The 20,700-nt window shown below is 39.1% G+C and overlaps 1 protein-coding gene across 6 annotated transcripts in view; it reads right to left on the bottom strand.

Moving 5' to 3' along the window:
* MIPOL1 (mirror-image polydactyly 1) overlaps window positions 1-20,700 on the bottom strand; it is a 298,337-nt gene that overhangs the window by 18,381 nt on the left and 259,256 nt on the right. For 5 of the 6 annotated variants that reach the window (XM_045014792.1, XM_045014790.1, XM_045014793.1 and 2 more), the window contains one exon: window positions 17,930-18,160. In XM_045014792.1, the coding sequence (XP_044870727.1) occupies window positions 17,930-18,160 (231 nt within the window). Of the gene's footprint in view, window positions 1-7,514; window positions 7,631-17,929; window positions 18,161-20,700 lie in introns of those variants that run through there. The other variant, XM_045014794.1, reaches the window with a different exon arrangement.

Raw genomic sequence — 20,700 nt, forward strand, 5'->3', positions numbered from 1 at the left:
GTGGCATATACCGAGCAATACATCTTGCCCATAGACCTTTCAGTACCTCTGGATATGGAGGTATTCACAGTTGGTTAAATCCTGCAAACCATTTACTGAAAAAACAACCGCAGACTATTTATTACAAGTCTCTCAATAATGTAAGGAAAATGCTGCGGATGAGCCATTTCTCTACCTACGTTATCTATTTCTTTTAATGTTTTAAAATTTTGGATGGGCATTATTAATGGAGAATTAATGGCAACTGGGGCCCCATAGTGCTGGGGGCTGTACAAACACAGGGAAGAATGCAGAGGTGATCACTTGCATACAATAGAAAAAAAGATCGCAAAGGCTTTGTTTGAGGATTAACATTACTCAGCAAAATGTGCCATCTGCACATGCATGGAACTCTCCTCAGATTATGCTGCAGACATGCTGCCTCTCCATATAAATTCCTTGTTTAGAATATTAGAACCTGCTCAAAGTCTTGTGGGAAAATCTGGGTGCTAGTTTAGTCATTTATTATTGGGTTAGAAATATGAAAAACTACCTTTTCTTCATAGAATTGGGTAGGTTCCACCTTCACAAAGCACTTGCACCCCTGGTTAACTTTAAGCAAGTGAATAGTCCCATTAATTTCAAGTCTGTTTAAAGTTAAGCATGGGCTGAAGTGCTTTGCTGGATTGGGGCAATAGTTATTTCCACTGGCATTGTAAAAAACAAGAGTGACTAGCCCAACCTTTATAAGTAATTCATAAGCCTCCAAAAAGATTGAATTTTTGCTGAGTTTTTACAATTACAGTTTTATCTGGCTACAACATTCAATCTTTTGCATATTTTCAGAAATATTTCAATATTATTAAAAATACCCTTATTTATATTCCAACAGCCAAGTCACAAATAAATTATTTTTTACCTTTTTTGATAAAGATGGTGCTGGCAAGACAATTAAATATTATTTAGTAATGGCAATATAAATGCCCTGAGTATATTTTATTTGGATAGAAATTATTAAAGCTAATGGTTATTTACTGAGACACTTACTTTTTCACCTGGGAAAAAAATCAAGCTCCTCAAAAGAGTCTTCTTACTTGTCTTTAAGGGGTATTTAGCATGTTTTCAAAAAGGTAATTTAATAGTTTGTCATAGAATAGTTGACTATATGCTTTAAAATGCTATGTAAATATGCTTCTTGGTACTGGACAAAGTGTACAACTCCAAGATCTAATTTGTTTGTGTTATTGGTCTTACTAAATATTAGTCTTTGCTAGTCTGGTTTACACCATTTATCTTGACTATGCCAACATTCTGATTTTGTTCTGAAGTATTCCACAACAAGCTGATGTTATACAATACGAGCCTTAGAGCTAGCTTTTCCAGTTTACTGAGTATACTTAGTATATTTTGTTACTGATAAATCAATAGAACCACATTGTAATGTACAAACTTCCATCTCTGTGAAGCAGCTATAAGCAAACTGTAAATGAACACACAGGTCAAAAAATGGGATGCTGTGATTATGTTGACTCTGAAAACATTTGATTTTCATACATTTTACTGTATAGGAAAAATAAGTTGTAGCACTGCCTGCATTTTCTTGAACATTAAAGTGATAAATATTCAAATGATGATAAATATGTGTGTTTAGATCCTAGTTATTTATGTTTAAAAACAATTATTGTGAGGATCTGTGTTGCAGGCCATATTTTATAGTAGACAAGTAAAATAAATGTACAAGTAGATAAATACCTGACTTAGGCTATGTCTATACTTAAAATTGTACAGCTGTAGCGGTCAGTGTAGTAGACACTTACTACAGTGATGGGAGGCGCTCACCCATCACTGTGGGTAATCCTCCACCCCTAGAGGTAGTTGCTAAGTCAACAGAATTCTTTCATTGACCTAGCAATGTCTACACTAGGGGTTAGGTAGGCTTAACTACGTCTCTTAGGGGTGTGGATTTTTCACACCCCCAAGACATGTAGCTATGACACATATAACTTTTCAATGTAGACCAACCCTTACATTCTGAGCTTGATTCTGCATCCCATATGCACCCGAAATTCCATGAAGGCTATGTAAGTTTGGGCTGTGCAAGGAATGCAAGAATATCTCTGTAAATATCTTGAGGACAGAGTCTCTTGACTTCATTCTTATGTAGATCACTGAACATAAGGTTGCCATTCAACACAAGCCATCAGATGCCAGAAATCTCACTTCAATCCATGGCATCGGGGATCTCAAGAGAAAGATATCCCAGAATGTATCACTCTCTGACACCCCAGAGACTAGGCTTGCAATGAGACTTTTGGTATTTGATTTCAAAGACAGGTGCATTATGGGATATCCTCAAAGAAGCAGGAAGTGTCAGGAGGGTTCAGAGATGGGAAATAGATTAGATAAAATTTATTTCTGTGCTGAAAGGTCTCCACAATCTGGCTAGTAGATAGTGGGGGAGGCATTCAGCACATGCATCAGTTTTCATTTTACCTTAGTTCATATTTAAATATTTTGTATTAATTTATTGACTTAGAAATCAAGGTGATGTGGCAGACTCTACCTAGTTAATTTTAATCAGTATGTATCAAATTGTATTAACACTGAAGATAGGCCAAGGCTGAGACATACTACTTATTGAACAGCAACATAGATAGTCTGCCATCAGATGTGCTGCTTTATTCTTGGACCACTAAGGCATTATTCCTGGACCACTAAGATATTTCAGGTGTTGGAGAAAGATCCTGAATTGTGTCTTTTACATCAGCTATAGAATCCACCTCCGTGAATTCCTCTGTATATGTATGTTTCAGAGTCCACAGGAACCTTCAATATGTTTTCCAAATTATTTCTGAACTCATGTCCACTGTGTAGTTGTACTGTACAGGATCTGGGAGTATTTTCTTTGACCAAAACTGAGAAGGTTTCAATTTACCTCCTGGAGGTCTCTCTTCTGAACACCAGCATTTACTGGAGGGCACTAGCTTTATCATCCTGCTGTATTAATTTTTCAGCATCTATTTATGAACTATTAGCTTCTTTCTTTTAGTACAGTCTCTCTCGCTTATTTTAAATAAGCTAATTGCAACTGGAAGTCTTGTTTTCAGATATCTACCCATTCAAAATTGGACAGATGATTCTGATTATTCTCTTTTCTTGAGTATATTTTTGACCATTTTTTTCTGCTAATCCTTTTGATGTTGGATATTTTGAACTGGGTGTAACATGCACAAAGCCCACTACACTACAAATGCTATGCATTTTGTACTAGTACGTAGCAGACCATTATCTGAACACATTTGATCAAGAATTTCATGCTTTGCAAAGACAGATTTTCAGGTGACTAATTACTGTTTTACTCAGCTCAAAGTAGCCTGAATATGAGTGATATGTGGGAAGAAAATCTAAGCAAAAAAGGAATTCAGGAGAGCAGGCAGTTTCCCAAAGAGACAATATTAAAGGCACAATAGAAAACTATCCCAATGCAAAGGAAAGACAGGAAGAATAGTAAGAGGCCAAAAATGATTCCATTAGGAGCTCTTAAAAAGAAATCCTACAAAAACGTGGAAACATAGACAAATTGCTATGGATGAGTATGAAAGACTATCACGAGCATGTAGAGACAAAAGCCGAAAGGTTTAGGCACAATATGAATTATATCTAGCAAGGGACATAAAAGGCAATAAGTTCTATAAACACATTAGGAGCAAGAGAAAGATAAAGGATAGTGTAGGTTCTCTACTTAGTGGGGAAGAAGAGCTAATAATGGATGACATTAAGAAAGCTGAGGTATTTTTTGCTTTAGTCTTCACTAAAAAGATGAATTGTGACCAGATACTTAAACACAATTAACAATAACAAGGGGGAAGAAACACAAACCAAAATAGGAAAAGAACAGGTTAAAGACTATTTAGATACGTTAGCTGTATTCAAGTCAACACTGCATTTCAAAATATACAAAGTATATATTCTTAAATCAAATGCTAATAAGTTCTCAAGCAGCATTTTTCTTACTTTGACTATTGGTTAATTTTTATTATTATTATTGATGGAAATTTTTTTTCATCAGTTTGTGCCTGGTGAAATAGCCAATTACCAATACAAATCTAATCCTACCAACTCTACCCGTGAGGAAAATTTAAAAATTGGGTCATGTTTAGTCTTGAGAAATGAAGACTGTGGGGGGACCTGATAATAGTCATCAAATATGTTAAGGGTTGTTATAAAGGGAACGGTGATCAATTTTTCACCATGTCCACTGATAGTAGGACAAGAAGTAATTGGCTTAATCTGCAGCAAGGGAGATTTAGGTTGGATATTAGGAAAAACTTTCCCACTATAAGGGTAGTTAAGCACTGGAATAAGCTTCCAAGGGAGGCTGTGGAAGCCCAGTCATTAGGGGTTTTGAAAACAGGTTGTACAAACACCTGTTAGGGATGGTCTAGGTTTACTTGGTCCTGCCTTAGTGCAGGTGGCTGGACTAGATGATCTCTTGCAGTCTGTGATGGGGTTTGCATACGCCACACGAGGTGAGATAGGGTCAACCCCATGTTATGAGCCTCAGTATAAAAGGGGGCCGCCCAGCTCATTCTGGGCTGACCGCTGGGAAGGAAGGATGCTCGGTGGATGCTCCAGCCCAGGAGCCACTTCAGCCCCTGACTGCAGGAACTGGAAACCCTGAGGCCTGGACAGGAGACCGATTGCCTACTGCCAGCTGACAGGAGTCCCAACAAGCTGCCAGCACCAGGGAGCTCGAAGACTCAGTGATGAATGGACCTCAACTCCAGGACTCATGGTAGGAAGTGGCCCAGGGAGGTGGAGTGAGTGGTATCCCCCATCCGAGGAAAGTTGGCGTGTTGCGGTAGGATCCCCACTGACTGAATGGTGACCACACTCACTGCTGATAGGGCCCTGGACTGGTACCCGGTGGAGAGAAAGGGCCCAGGTCCCCCTACCCCATCTGCCACCCATCCCTAGGTGGCAGCCCACTTCACTGACTCTGGACATTATGCCGCATAGCCCTGAGCCCAAGGGCAGCTGTACTGACTCTGGCCACGAGGCAGTGCAGCCCTGAGCCCAAGGGCAGCTGTATAGACTCCAAATATTAGGCTGCCTGGCCTTTAGCCTGAGGGCAGCCATTTTGGCCCTGACCACTGAGCCATGCTGCCTTCAGTCTAAGGATCGTTTGATAGATGGTAGTTGCGGTGATATCACAACCTCACCTCACCCTGAAACTGGACGGGGTGTGCATAGTCCGTGACACAGTCCCTTCCAGCCCTACATTTCTATGAGTCTATAAAACAGGTCTTGCCTTCAAAGGCAAAATGTATCAGCTTTATCAAGTTTTTCTTATATATACTGAGGCTACAATGGTTCTTTAGGTTTTTCTGATAACAACATTTGATGAATATGATTTTCAAGCCGTAACAACCATTAGTTTGTTCATAACAGGACAGTAAATGTTTTCTCTGGTGCTTCTTTTACATAATTCCATAACCACATGTTCTGCAAGAAGGTTCTTTCCCCAGTCTGCATTAGATCACTCATTTTTCTCCTGAAAATTACATCATTAACAGCAGCTACTGCATTACAGACAAGTCGGCGAAGAAGGGATAAGCCATCTCTCTTTGCCTCTAGTCATGCCTCAAGTATCATCCTGTTCAAAATGTGTTTTGCAGCCACACAAGTTTCTTGCATCTACCACTAGAGACTTGAAGGTGCGTTAACTTGCACTGCTGTGTCGTGGTCCATGGTAAAGGTAAATGACTGTGGTAATAAATTTGAGTTCTGGTAATTGTGTCATAAATAGTGCACATGTTGCAGCCAAGATGTCACTTAGCACATGGTTTAGGTTAAACTGATACCTTTGCAAGATCAACCATATATACTGTACTTTATTCAATGTTTTAAAACAAAAGCCTCTAAGGTATTATGCTCAGTTTGTACCAGGAATTCATTTCCATAAATGTATTGTTGAAATCTCTCTGACCAAAATACTATAGCAAGTTATCTTTTTTCTATGACTGGGAGGTTTTTTGCTCCTCTTTGAATCACTGGTATGGAAGCAAAGGGAAATGGAGCAACAATCAGCATAATCCACTTTGTTAGGCAGCACCTGCCAGTCCATTTGTTTTGATATAAATATTGCAAAATAAGGGCTTTTATTTACGATTTCTTCACTATTTTAGTGTGTTTCAATTTCCATAGTTATTCACAGTACTTCCTTAATAATTCTTTAAGTGGCAGAGTTGCTGTGGAACTTGGTAGCAGGAATTTGGGAAAGTACATAATCATTCCAATCTGTCATTCTTATTTATTTTAAGGTTAAAAGAAGTTTAGTGATAGACTCTACTTTAGTGTCACCCTGCTTAGTGACGTTTCTAGTTAATGCAGATGGAAATGTTTTACCCCTATTGCTGGCTTTGCAGCATTTGCCTTTATTTATTAAATCTAAAGCCCTATTTCCTTGCCACAATTTCTAATATTGTATTCCTTTCTTGGGCCACAAAATCAACAGCATCAGTGATACCATCAACTACTCCTAACACAGACTACAAAATTCTACCTGGACACTCAGCTGGGGTAAGCAATTTATTTTTATAGGCAAGTAAAATCTTTTAAAATTATCCTTAGTCAACACGGGAAAGGATGGGTGATTAGATTTTATGCCTGGGCTAGTCAATTTTAATGAGAATTTTGCAAGAATGGCCTCTACTTTTTATGGAACATGAATAGTACACTAGATATACTGAGAGAAAAAATATATACCAAGAGATGTTGGAAATGTATTATACCCAGAACATTCTCTAACTATCCAGGAAAATTTGTGATGAGTGACTGCATGCATCTAACACAAATTAATATTCAGCTCCAGTCCAGTCTACTACTTATTTCTTCAATAGCTAAGAGAGGAAATTGCTTTCACTTTATTGTTTTATTAAGTTCCTTTAGATCTAGGCATACCCTCACCAACTTGTTTGGTTTCTCTACCACTACAATTAGATATACCTAGATAGTTATCAGAGGGGTAGCCGTGTTAGTCTGGATCTGTAAAAGCAGCAAAGAATCCTGTGGCACCTTATAGACTAACAGACGTTTTGCAGCATGAGCTTTCGTGGGTGAATACCCACTTCTTCGGATGCAAGTTAGATAGTTGGTTCACTGAATTTCTTTATAAGTTGTAATTTCACCATGCAAGTTAGTTCCTGCATTCCGCTATCAGTGTAAATGGAATTTTGCTGAGTGGAGTAATAATGGGGATTATTTTAGGATTTAAAACAACTGTGATGTGTGCAATTAGTTTTAAACATCTAAATAAATTCTGTTAGTACTGTAAATTGCTTTCAGTTAGATCACACATGAACTTCTTTATATATTTCAATTACTCTTCATTCTTCACAAGTCTTAAACACTAAAGCAGACAGAGTTTCCATACCCACCGTTACAAAATCTAGTGACTTTACACTCTCTCTATTCAAACCTTACTTTTGTTTTCTTTTCTATTTCAGACTTCCGCATATACATATCCATGCCATGCAGGCCTAAGAAAGCTTGCATCAACTGTGCCACACTTTGTAGAGTTCCTTTGGGGTGCATTGTATTTTTGTGCATTTGGAAATCTTGCTACTGACTGGTGTTGCCTTCCCAAACTCTGTAAAAGCCAGCAAAGGGAAATTAAACGCTTCATGGGGCCCATATATATTGTAATACTCACCTGTAGAAAACAATAGATTTTTCTATTGGGACACTGCAAGTAACAACTCCATCACACACAGGCGGGACTGAAAACTTCCTCAAACCTCCGCTTCCCCGGAAAGATACATCATAATATCAAAACAAAACAACTTGCCTCTAAGTTAAATCACCACCTATTGCTGGAAGTGCTATCTACATTGATCATACAATATACATAAAAGCAGATTAACAACTCCATTCTTTCAAGACACCAGTCCTAACCTAGCATTTTCTCCCTAGCAGATCCTACCCAATAACTTTTGATCCAATTATGAAACTCCATAAGGTTGTTAATTTTCATCACTGTCAGTATTATACTAATCTTATCAATCACAGACCTTCCACAGAGCCATACACTACTGACACCGGATATCAACTCTATTATCTTTGAAAACAGTGGAAAGTTTGTAGAACCTCTCCAGATTTAACCTTTACTCAGTCATCTATTTTAGCTAGTTTTTTGAGTATAGACTATCTGTTTAACTATGAACTATGGGTCAGATCCTCAGTTGGGTAAATCAGCATAGCTCAGCTTAATAAAGCTAGGCCTATTTACACCAGCTGGCCCTATATTTATATTCTTCCATAAAATAGCAGGGCTTACTTTATGTTCCAGAACACCAGAACTCATTACAATTACTCTCACAATAATGTTAAAAAACTATCAATTATTCAGCACCAGTACAAACTTTCACTGACACAGAATTATAGCACTCTTCTTTAAGATCAAACCCAATTTTTAACATTTTGGGCCAAATTCTTTGCTGGCACAAATGGGTGAAACTCCATTAAAATGAATGGAGCTGCACCCATTTACTCCATTAGATAATTTGGTCCTATTATCCCCCAAATCCTGTTTTATAATTAAAGGGAAGAATCCAGTCTAAACTTAATAAAAGAATTTGAACATGTAATCATTAAACATATTACTAAACGAACAGGAACAAACTAAATGTTGTGAAAGCAGCAAAACAGAGAAAATTATTGGTGATATTTAAAGTAAAGCCAGTTGAGTTTTCCAATACTGGGTGATTTCTCCAAAACAAATAGCTTTTATTCTCCATGAATGTACAACTTGTTTCTTTTGTGCAGTGCTTCTGCTTGTAATTTTTAATTAGCTAGACCCATCCTTATCTTTGAAGAATGACTGAAGATGTACATGCCACCACATATACTTCAACTAAATATATTTAGGTATGATTTTTATAGGGAGATAACTAGTTAATAGCATTTACACGGAAGAAAAAGACTCAATCAGCATAATAATCGTGAAGTCTAGTTTTTATCTGTTTCCTGTTTAACTGAAGTTGTACTCTACAGAATATAATCTGTACATTAAAGATATCATGCTTGCAGCTAAAAATCTCAAAAGACTTTAGACCTACAAATAAAAGATACCCGTATTATCCTTTTCTGAGACACTGACCTGTATCCTCATTTAAAAATGAACACCACATCTTTATGTTATTAAATCTTTGTTTTGATCTGTTAGTATTCACCAAAGTGCCATTTTATAAAACCCCACACTGAATAGGCAAGGCTGGAGGTAACCATCTGCAGCTTTAGAGTCTGCGTTTGAATTGATGAAAAGAGCTTTGTGTTTTCATTGCCAAGTTTGATTCTTCCAGTCATTAGGCATTCCCCTCAGATCGCATCAATGAAGCGGACTCTCTTACACCCATGTGTTAAATTCTCTTCTCCTCATGGTTTCCTTTGCCAGCTATACTCCAGAAAGACTACTGGGTCTTAGCCACATTCTTCTCACAGCTGTGTTAAAAAAGAGCATCAGAGCTTCTTCCCAAAATCCATATGTGTATCTGGTCAGTCCCCTGTCTGGGGGTCACCTCACATTGTGGTGTGATTATTCAAAGATTCATTCTTGTTCTTGAACTGCACTGCTCAGATCATTCTGAGAAAGATTAGACCCTCCAGTGGGCACTAGAGAACGTCTTGGACATTGATGTGAAATGCACACAACTCCTATACTCAGAAGGCAGATTAGTTTTACTTTCAGAGGGAGAGGAGTCTACCGTTTATTAAATGTTCAGTCCTCATTTCTTTTCATTTTCACATTCTTTTCACATGTCAAATGCCAGTATAAAACAAAAAGAGAAATATTCATTTGTGTGTGTCTCATTAATGGATATATTTGTCATGCAAAGCAAAGAAAAAAACCAAAGTTTTATGGTAAAATACCTGAAAGCATAAAGAGCTTGCACACCAGAAATGCAATGGGAAAATGCAGGACTGTGCAAAATGGATAAGTCTCATTAACAGTAAGGGTTATGCTGGCAAGGAACATGCAGGAATTCTCATTCTGTTTTACATTTAAAAAAAAATCGCCAAAAAATTAGGCAAATCACTGGTAAGATTAAATACATCTTGTGTAGGGTATTGTAAGTCCCTTTGCTGAAATTACCTAATTATATATGATGTACCTTAATTTTGTCTTGAATTTTTTTCCAATTTAAAAGCAGAAACAGTTTTTTGTTTTTTTTTTTAAGAAAAGAACTGAGCTCCAATAAACAATTACAGATAAAACAACTAAGAGTGTTATCACTTTTATATTTTCTTAGTTCATTAAGAAAACGAACTTGGCAAAATGTATCTACAAGCATTTATCACAGTTTGTGTTTATTTTCTTAGATTTATATTTTAACAGCCAACGTGAATTTCCATTCTAGTTGTATGTATATCATTTCAGTTGTATGTGTAGAAATATGCTGTGCGCACGCACACACACACACACACACACACACACACACAGAGTCAGACCTTACTGATCTATCCAGTGTCATTAAATTATTCTTTTACCAATAAAAACCCATAACTAAAATCTCAAACACTTAAATCCACATTATCCTTAAGACTAATGTTATAGAAATGGAGATCTTCCTATGGAAAATACATCATAACCACATCAGTCTTTACTGATAAATTATTAACATTGGTTATTATTAACACTATATTAGGACTATATTATTAACACTGTATTAGGACCTCTTCCTGCTTTTAGTGAACTCGACTGCCACTGCCAATCCCCATCAGTTCCACCAGGGAGGACCACTTTAAAATCCACCCTGAGCTTCATATGATCCAGGTTGGCAGGGGCACTAATTAATTCACAGCATCTTCCAGCTGGCTTGGCCCCACCTCCTCCAAGTCAACCCCACTTTCCTTTTGGGGCTGCAACAGCTGGGCCCACCAGCAGAGCAAATTTGTGGGGGCCTTCTGCCTATGTGCCATCACTTCAGGTTGATTTATTCCACTGCCCCAAATGCTTTGTTGATCAAAATGAAATTAAAAAAATTATTTATAGAAAATTATGTTTATTTTTACAGTCTGGTAATTACATATACTGTTGCAGACAGTTTTAAATATTATTTAAGTCCCTAAGCAGAGCAGGGAAAAGAACAAACTTGTTGGTTTGCTGGCTATTCTAAAAAAATTGGTAAAAATTCATTTGGGGTTGAACCAAAAACAATTTTTTTTAAATTGTTGGCAAAACCAAAAGTTGAATTTTTTGTTTTGTTTTGGATCAAATGAAACCTTTACTTCTACCCAGAAATAAAATGCTTCATTTAGAAAATTTAACATTTTTAATTAAAGAAAATTAAAGGCTGTTTTGAAATGAAAAGATGTTTGAATTAAAAAATAAAACCTTTTTGTTTTGAAAATGTCAAAGTTACACAGATTTTTTTAAAAAGGTTTTCCCACCCCAATGGAAACAATTTGGAGAAATTGACACAAATTTGCAAAATGTTTCGGTGTTGCCAAATCTGTTTTATTTTTTTTTACCAAAAACAATTTTGATCAAAAAATTCTGCCCAGCTCTCTACATAATAGATCTTATCTATTAAGTTAATATTTACTCTATTTCATATTATATATATTTGTGTATATATATATTGCTATTTATATATTGCAATGCATTGAAAAAAAAAGTGAGAATTTCATTCTACCTAAGTATAAAACTGTACTTTTGCTATATCCAAGTTTGCAAAAAGCAAATTCCACTGTATCCCCCTTCTGGCTCACAGCAGCTGCTTCAGATGGGATGGAATCCAGGAACTTTTTAGATGCTTTGTGTCCTTATGTCAAAGGACAGAGCACTAATTTATGTGGGATATTAAATTTAAAGAACAATAATTACAGGTAAGTAACTTAATATATATACAAATGAATTAAACCCAATAGTGCCACCTTCGATGGAGAAATGAAAGCTACATGTTTTCTAAACTGCTGCCATAACATATATTGTAAGAATTAAGATTTATTTTAAAATCTTAATTTCTTTATACATTCTTCAGTAATGTCAAAGAACTGATCATCTAAAGTGTGGTATATGGCAGTAAAGGACATTAAGAAAGAAAGATTTGCTTGCCAGACTTGATTTTGACTTCTATTAATGACGTGACCCTCTGAATTACATTCTTCCTTAATCAAGCTCATGATTATTTCCCTTTTAGTACGTCCATTACTAATGTACATTATTAAATAACACTGACAAATATAAAATAACTTAGCACATCACCAGAAAATAGTTCGCTCACAAATCAGAATTACACTTTGTTTTGGCAGTTTTTTAAGATGTTATGGAGAAGAAAAGGTAAGCCTATACTTTGAATTCTCAATTGGGCTATGAAGTTTAGTTTCATGTTTTAAATAAAAATAAAAATCTCTGTAGGATAATGATAAAAAATAAAGACTAATATAGCAAAAAGCCTTCCAGTTGGTTTTAAAACTGTCAGTCCTTTTTGAAATGTAGAACATCCTACATCTTAAAAAAAAAGTAAAGCTAACAAACTAGTTCCTGCCTAATTGCCAAACACCAATTTGAATGAAGCAGTTGAGGTTACAAAGAAATTGTGAATTCTCAGCCTGGTTTCCCTGCTGATGAGCAGGAACTGTCTGTGTAGTTCTCCCAGAGGTGTCAGTGGAATCTCTATAGTGTCACACAAGGGTTCTTAGCTCAGAGTAAACACACTTTCCACAAACTCAGCTGCCTAATCTGTTTGCAGGTTGAATTATAGGATGGGGGTGGATGACTGGGTGCTGGGAAGATGCACTGAGCATTTCCACAGTTTCTTGATAAAAAGGGCATGCTATTGTCATCAAAAGACTTCAACCAACTGTTTAATTTTGCTAGAGGACTGATTTTAGCAATAATGAAACTAACCTGACAGAAATTTTCCCAAGTAGTTATGCATGTTAAATTTAATGAATTCTTTTTATTATGGCAGTGCATTACACCACTATAGTTCAAGTTGTGTCTGCACTTCTCTTATAACCACTCTGGTTTCAGGGGATTAAAATATGACTGAAAAATATTATCTGGGACAAATATTGGACTATAAATTCCTAGTTTACAAATAACAAGTGTTTTTTTAACTAAAATGAAAAACAATAACATGACAGCTTTAAAATTATACTAGTGCAAAGAAAGATTTAATAGATGTCAGGACATGGACCATGAGTCCTCCAAGTTCTATACAGCACTGAGCACAGTGTTGACACTGAACAAATAATATACATTGTTTATATTAATTTGTCAAAAATGATATTAAAAAGCAACTCCTGCATATGCACCGTATCTATTTTCATATGTTTATTTTAATTATGCATGTTTTATATATATAAAAGATTAACCCAACAGGGAAAAAAACTTATTGGCTGCCTGAAATGAATTATGGACTAATTTCTGGTTGCTATGTGAGTATATTACACACACTAGGAAACTTGTTGGCAGATGTGGAACAAACAGGGGGAAATGTTGCCTGATTCAGGCACCACCACCTAAAAAAGTGAAGGGAGTTCATTTTGGAGCCCCCAGGTGTCATACAGGTGCGAGCTGGGCCAAGAAATTTAAAGGTATAGTCTGCACATTTGCCCTGATCCAGCAATGAGAATTATGGGCAAAGAACTTACAGGTATAATAAATAACAAGGCAACTCTTAGGATTTTGTCTGTATATACAATATATAACACTAGACCTATGTTTTGACCTCAGGACATTAATATTGATCAAGAAAGTAACAAGACGGAACAAAATAGATCACATCTTTCTTCAGAGGAGGTGGGTGAATGTACTTCACTGAGAAATAACAATATCTTCAGAGAACAACAGTTTAATCCCCTTTGATTTCAATGAGAGCAAGACTAAATTTGGAGTCTTCACATTGGAGACTATAAAGTCAGAAATTTAGAATTAACATGCACATATTCCTCTTAACAGTATACTGTATTCTTTCTGTCTGTGTGATTTATTTCTCACAAGGTTGAAAGAGTCTGTTAGAGGAGCATTTATGGCAACAGGTTGGGTAGTGTATAATCTTGCACCTTGTGAAACATATACTAAAGCAAATATTAGGACTATATACAAATGGTCTAATTTAAATTCACAAGTTGAGTTTGATTTGCAGTGGCTATAATAACTCTACGTAAATTATTTTAAAGCAGACTACAAAGTCATATCTTTGTTTTATCATCTAGTTATTAACCAATATTCAACTATTGCTCGTAATTATCCAGATAACTGTCATTAAGACTGTAAGATCTCATAGGTGAAATCCTGGCTCCACTGAAGCCAATGGGAGGCTTGCCATTGACTTCAGTGGAGCCAGGTTTTCATCTAGAGCGTTGTACACTGACTGTCACTAAGATACATTTCATATTCAACTTTCACTATATAAGATTGTTTGATCAATTATGATGTGTTTCCTCTCTAAAAGCCTGCTATATGGAGCAAAGAATTGTGTGTGTACTAACTAGTACATTGTTAAAAGGAAACTTATAATGGACTTCAACACAGCTGAACTCCAGGGTTCAGAGTTTAGTAGCCTTCTAACAAGAAGTCTTATATTACGAAGCACTGTCATTTACCTGAACATAGGGTCCATTCCAATGCGCACTGAAGTCGACAAGAGTCTTCCCATTCATTTCAGTGGGATTTGGACCAGACTCAAACACCTGGCCTGAACCGTACCAGGTATGAACCAGACAAAAACTGATATATACGTACATTGCAAATATTCTCACATGTAACTATAAATTGTTGTAGGCAGTGTTGTTGTAGCCACGTTGGTCCCAGGATATTAGAGAGACAAGGAGAATGAGGTAATATCTTTCATGGGACCAACTTCTGTTGGTGAAGAGCTCTATGGAAGCTCAAAAGCTTGTCTCTCTCACCAACAGAAGTTGGTCCCATAAAAGATATTACCTCACCCACATTGTCTCATGTAGCTATCAAGGCAAATATAAGACTGCAGCAGGGATCCCATGTGTTCCAAGAACACTGAAAACCATTCCAACCTAACAGAAAATACTTTAAAGACTCTTGGATATATATAAAAGCAGTGCCCATATGACATTAAGGGAAAGCACATCATGAATTCTACTATTTCCTTACAATGCTGTTGAAATAATCAGCATCTAGAAACCTTTAACACTTGTAGCCATGGATGTCAGCGTTCTGGCATGAGAGGATTTAATTTTGCTCAGTCACTTATCCAAAATGATCTGTCCCAGACTGAAGAGTGGTTTTACAAAACTCAAAGACAAGTTTCTTAGGCCTGGTCTACACTGGGGGGGGTGGGTGTCAAACTAAGGTACGCAAGTTCAGCTACGCGAATAGCGTAGCTGAATTCGAACTACCTTCGTTCGAACTACTCACCCGTCCAGACGCCGCGGGATCGAAGTCTGCGGCTCCCCCGTCGACTCCGCCACCACCGTTTGCGGTGGTGGAGTTCCGGAGTCGACGGGAGCGCGTTCGGAGTTCGAACTATCGCGTCTAGATTAGACGCGATACTTCGAACTCCGAGAAGTCGAACTCTACGCGTCGACCCGGCAGGTAAGTATAGACCTACCCTTAGAATCTAGAGAGCATAAAAAACTATGGGCCTGATCAATGGCTGCTGGATTTGGGCCAATTGGAGCAGGCAAATCCCATTGAGCTCAACATCCCAGTTTCTTTTAAAACATTGTCATATTTTGAAAAGTGACTATGTAAAATTGGCTTTGTGAGTTTCCATGTTTATTGTCTCTTATTGTCTCTTATTCATATACATCTGCTAAATTTAGAAGTGATGTTGCCTTGGATAACTCTGTACAGGGGCGGCTCTAGAAATCAGGCTGCCCCAAGCAGCGCGGTGCGCTGCGCCGCCCTTCCCCGGTCCTGCGGCGGGTCCCCTTTTCCCGCGGCTCCGGTTACGCTCCCGCAGGCATGACTGCGGCAGGTCAACCGGAGCCCGGGACGAGCGGACCTGCCGCAGGCATGACTGCGGCGGGTGCCGTGGTCCCGCGGCTCCGGTTGAGCTCCCGCAGGCTTGACTGCGGCGGGTGCCGTGGGCCGGCGGCGCCGGTGGACCTGCCGCAGGCAGGCCTGCGGGAGGTCCCGCCGAGCCGCGGGACGAGCGCCCCCTCCGCAGTCATGCCTGCGGCAGGTCCACTCGTCCCGGGGCTCCGGTGGACCTCCCGCAGGCATGACTACGGCAGGTCCGCCGGCCCAGCTACATTTTGCCGCCCTAGGCACCAGCTTGTTTTGCTGGTGCCTAGAGCCGCCCCTGACTCTGTACACTCACTCTGCGATCTGAAAGTCAAGTTGTGTTCACCTTTCTAGTTTGTGCCATAGCACCATAAAAATACTACATGCAGGGCCATCCCTAGAGAGGTGTGGGGCCCAGCACAAATCAGCCTCCCCATTAGTCTCCTTGCCGTCCGCCCGGTGCCGCTTGCCTCCTCACCCCCCCCCACCCGCTGCTCTTCTCCTCACCATCCGCCCACCCACCAGTCGCCTCCTCACTCACCTGCCCGCCACTCTACTCCCCGGCCACCTGCCTTCTCCTCACTCCACTCCCGCCTGCCGCTCAGCAACCTGTTCATCTCCTCACCCCGCTCCCCCGCCCGCCTCCTGCCTCACCTCCCCACCCACCTCTTCACCCGACTATTGGGACAAATGGCGGCCCGATCGTACATTGGTTGGGATGCGGGACAAAGGGCTAAATATCGGGACAGTCCCGATTTTATCAACGCGCGGGGCCCTCCAAAGCACAGGGCCCGGTGCGGTCGCCCCAATTCACTCTACCCAAGGGATGGCTCTGACTACATGAACTCTGACTCTAGCTCGTAGTCCGGCTATGCTGGTAGAAGGACAGAAAACACTGGATGTGGTTCAATTAGGCCGCAACTTTATTCTTAAATGTCTGGGAGTTCCTGGCAGATAAACATGTACAGTACAGGTAATTCCATAATCATTTCAATATATACCCAGGTTGCTTCTGTCAGCCTTCCCCCTTACCCATTCTGGTCCCCAGCCAACCCGCTGCTGGGACATCACCATCCCCCGCATTCAAATCCAGATTAAGGGGGGGCTATTAAAAAGGGGCTGGCTCTCTGCTGTACCAGTAATAGGAGTTCTGAATCCCCCCAGTTTCTGCTCCCTTAAAGATTAGCACCTTTAAATCCTTTACCAATCCATTTATCTGATCACTATATCCCTTCCTTATGGAATACCTGCACTGGACACCTGTCCCACATTTACATAATGATTTGCGACATCATAGTCTAACTCCCATTTCATGTTTGCCCCCAATTAAGCCACTTCCCCCTCCCTGACCAGCTCGCTGTGGGGAAGGCAAAAAACCCCATTCTGGCGGTGAGGGAAAAATTCATTCCCAGCCCCCCAAGAAAGGAGAACTAGCACAGCGCCTATAGAGAATCTCAACAAAACCCAGTATTTCACCACTTCCATGGGTGGGAGGGTGGGGGCTGCTCTGTCTGGTCCAGGTAAAAGAGGGCTTTTTCTGCACTAGCATGGATTTATATAGTCCCTCTCTCTTCTGGTCACATGGGGGTGGTTGGGTCAGTGCCCCCATGCTAACTTAGTCCACGGCTGCCGCAGAAAGTCACTCCCTGGCTCTCTAGCCCTTAAAGGGGCACACACATTTTCCAACACGCCAAACAACAACCCCCACCCCTTAACGAGCAGTGAGGTCATTCTCCCAGAGGCGAGTGGGTTATACAGCGCTCAGGCAGTAGTAGTGTTTTGTCACTAACGCAGCAGAAGTGAGTCTTGACTATACAACAAGAAGCCAATCTGTGAGTAAGACAAAGCCACTTTTAAACAACCACTTTTGTGAAAACCACACTGTAAACATCAGGAGGAATAACGTCTCATTCGGCTGTCAAATGACATTCTTCCAAATGTAAACTGACTTACGTTTGAACTTTTTCGTTGGCCTCCTGTGAAGCTTCTAAAGCTTGCTGAAGCTTTAATTCCATGTTTGTTCGCTCTGTTAGGGCTTGCTGCAGTTGGGTAGCTAGCTGCTCATTTTGGCGATGTGTGATGGTTACAATATCCTCGCTGCTTTTCAGTGCATCTTCATATGTACTAAGAGTACAGTTAAACTGATCCTTAAGCCTCACTTCTTGGGACAGAGATTTGTGTAAACTGGGAAAACATAAATACACATTTTACTGACTCACAATATAAGATTTGAGTTTGAACTGCAAGAATACCACACTTAAATGATATTAATGTGTTTAAAAATATTACACATATATCAGTATCAACTAATTCTGGAGCAAGATCTTTATTATATAACAAAATAAGACTGGAAATGTAGAGATGTAACACTGAGCTGAAAAATCTCTTAAAGGAACCTATAAACTAAAAACAACTTCTGTATGCTTCTTTTCAAGCATACAGAAGATATTAAAAATTCCAAAAGAAAACAAGAGTGAAAAACTCAGATTAAAAAAAAAATAGAATACATCCCAAAATTAACTCTTTAAAAATAAAATCCATGCCACATTTAAGCATAATTTTTCTATAGGTTGTATGATAAAGTTGGATGTGTGATTTACAAGAAATTGAATTAATCACCATGAATTATTGAGTGTGCAATGGAAGATTCAGCTGTTTTCTCATTAAATATTGAAATAAGTGAGTAGAATGAAACAGAGGGATAGATTCTGATGCCCTTAACTCATTTTGGACAGCATGAATTGACCCATTGTCTTCAATGGGATTACTTGTGAAGTAATAACTCAACATGGGTAAGGATATCAGAATATGGTCCAAAGGGAGTAAAAATACAACTGACTAACTCCATATCAATAGCTCCTTGCATCATAGTAATCACAATTTCTTGCCAAGCCATGCACAGCCACCATTTTGGATTAATTTATATAACAAGTAAATCACCTTTAGCAACTATTTCACATAGAAAAGCCTCTATCAGCCGTGGCTATGCATTCACCCACTGTATTTTGACTTTGGGGCTGTATTCATGGAGACATCAAGTCAATAAACTTTCATTGGAAGATCTGGAATACAGTATTCAGCTCCTCAGTACCAGGAGGCTGTTAAAAAAACAGCAACAAAAGTGACTATATGTACACAGCAAAGAAAAACCTGCACCTGGCCTGTGCCAGCTGACTTGGGCTTGTGGGGCTGTTTCATTGCTGTATAGACTTCTGGGCTCGGGCTGGAGCCCAAACTCTGGGACCCTTCCACTTCACAGGGTCCTAGAGCCCAGCCTCTAGCCTGAGCCCAGAAAACTACACAGCAATGAAACAGCCCCGCAGCCTGAGCCCAGCAAGCCTGAGTTGGCTGACATGGGTCAGCTGCGGATTTCTAATTGCTGCATAGACTTACCTAATGGGTTGAAGGGACTGATTTACGAGAAAAGATTAAAAGAACAACATATGTGTAGAGTGATTAATAACTAAGGGCTTGTCTATGTAGCGATTTAGTGTGCAGCAAGCCAGGGCGTGAATCTACAGTGCACTAGCTTACTGAGCACAAACTGGCCATGTGAACCCTGCAACCATGTACTAAAAGTTCCATAGTGTGCTCTCATTTCAAATGCTGAATAGCGAACATCCCTGCACTGACCAGGTAATGGACTAGACAGTAGGTCTGCTCCACTTCTATTTTCCATTATTTTATCATTCACCTTTGTGTGAAATGGGACCAAAAGTAGAAGAAATTCAGGGAGCACATTTATAACAAATGTGGTAGAAATAAAAATGTTATAATGAGTAGGCAGTTTATATCATAGTTTAGGGTACTTCAGATCTACTGCCTGTATACTAGAAACTGATGAAAGCTGTTACCGTATTGATGAATATGACTTGAAGTCATGTCTGAATGATGACTATGAGAATATCAACCATTCTTTAAAGTGTATTGTCCTAGTCTCCTATCTGAAACGCAGAGTGAATAAAACATGCCAGCCAAACTTTGCATCCAGGGTGCCGGTATGCAGTGGCATATTTATTTTCCTTTCCTTTTGTTAAAACATTTATACAGAAAACATCCCCCCGTCAAGCTATATAGGGAAATCACATACAAATTAAAATATAATATACATGCATAAGTAAAATATGGATGAATTAATAGAAATCTAAAAGTTAAAGGTTAGAACATAGGTATGTCATTACACCTAGCACCTGAGATTGTTTGAAAATGGTGTGAAGCATCTATTCAATTAAATCACGACATTTTGAATATATCCATAATTCATGAAGGGACATGACAAATCCACAGAGGAGAGGCATTAAAAAAATAAAATCATATTAGTAGCTGCATATAAAATATATTGACTGATGTTTTATTTTAGTGGGCAACTACTGAGAACTACTAGAAAAAGTAAACAACATCAATTGGAAGTAGTGCTAAAAGCTGCAAATTGAGGATGCTATTGCTCATTTTTATACTCCTTGGCCAAGATTTTCAAAAATGGGAGCCTAATGTTAAGCCCCTCAAGGTCTGTCTACTCTGCAATGAGACACCGGCGGCTGGCCTGTGCCAGGTGACTCGGGCTCGCAGGGCTCACATTAAGGGGCTGTGGTAGACGTTTGGGCTTGAGCTGCAGCCCAAGCTCTAGGACCCTCCCACCTTCCAGGGTCCTAGAGCCCAGGCTCCAGCACAAGCTTTGATGTCCACCCTGCAATTAAACAGCCCCTTAGCATGGGCCAGATGCG

Source organism: Mauremys mutica, chromosome 4, assembly GCF_020497125.1.
Source record: "Mauremys mutica isolate MM-2020 ecotype Southern chromosome 4, ASM2049712v1, whole genome shotgun sequence".
NCBI classification, from domain to species: domain Eukaryota; kingdom Metazoa; phylum Chordata; order Testudines; family Geoemydidae; genus Mauremys; species Mauremys mutica.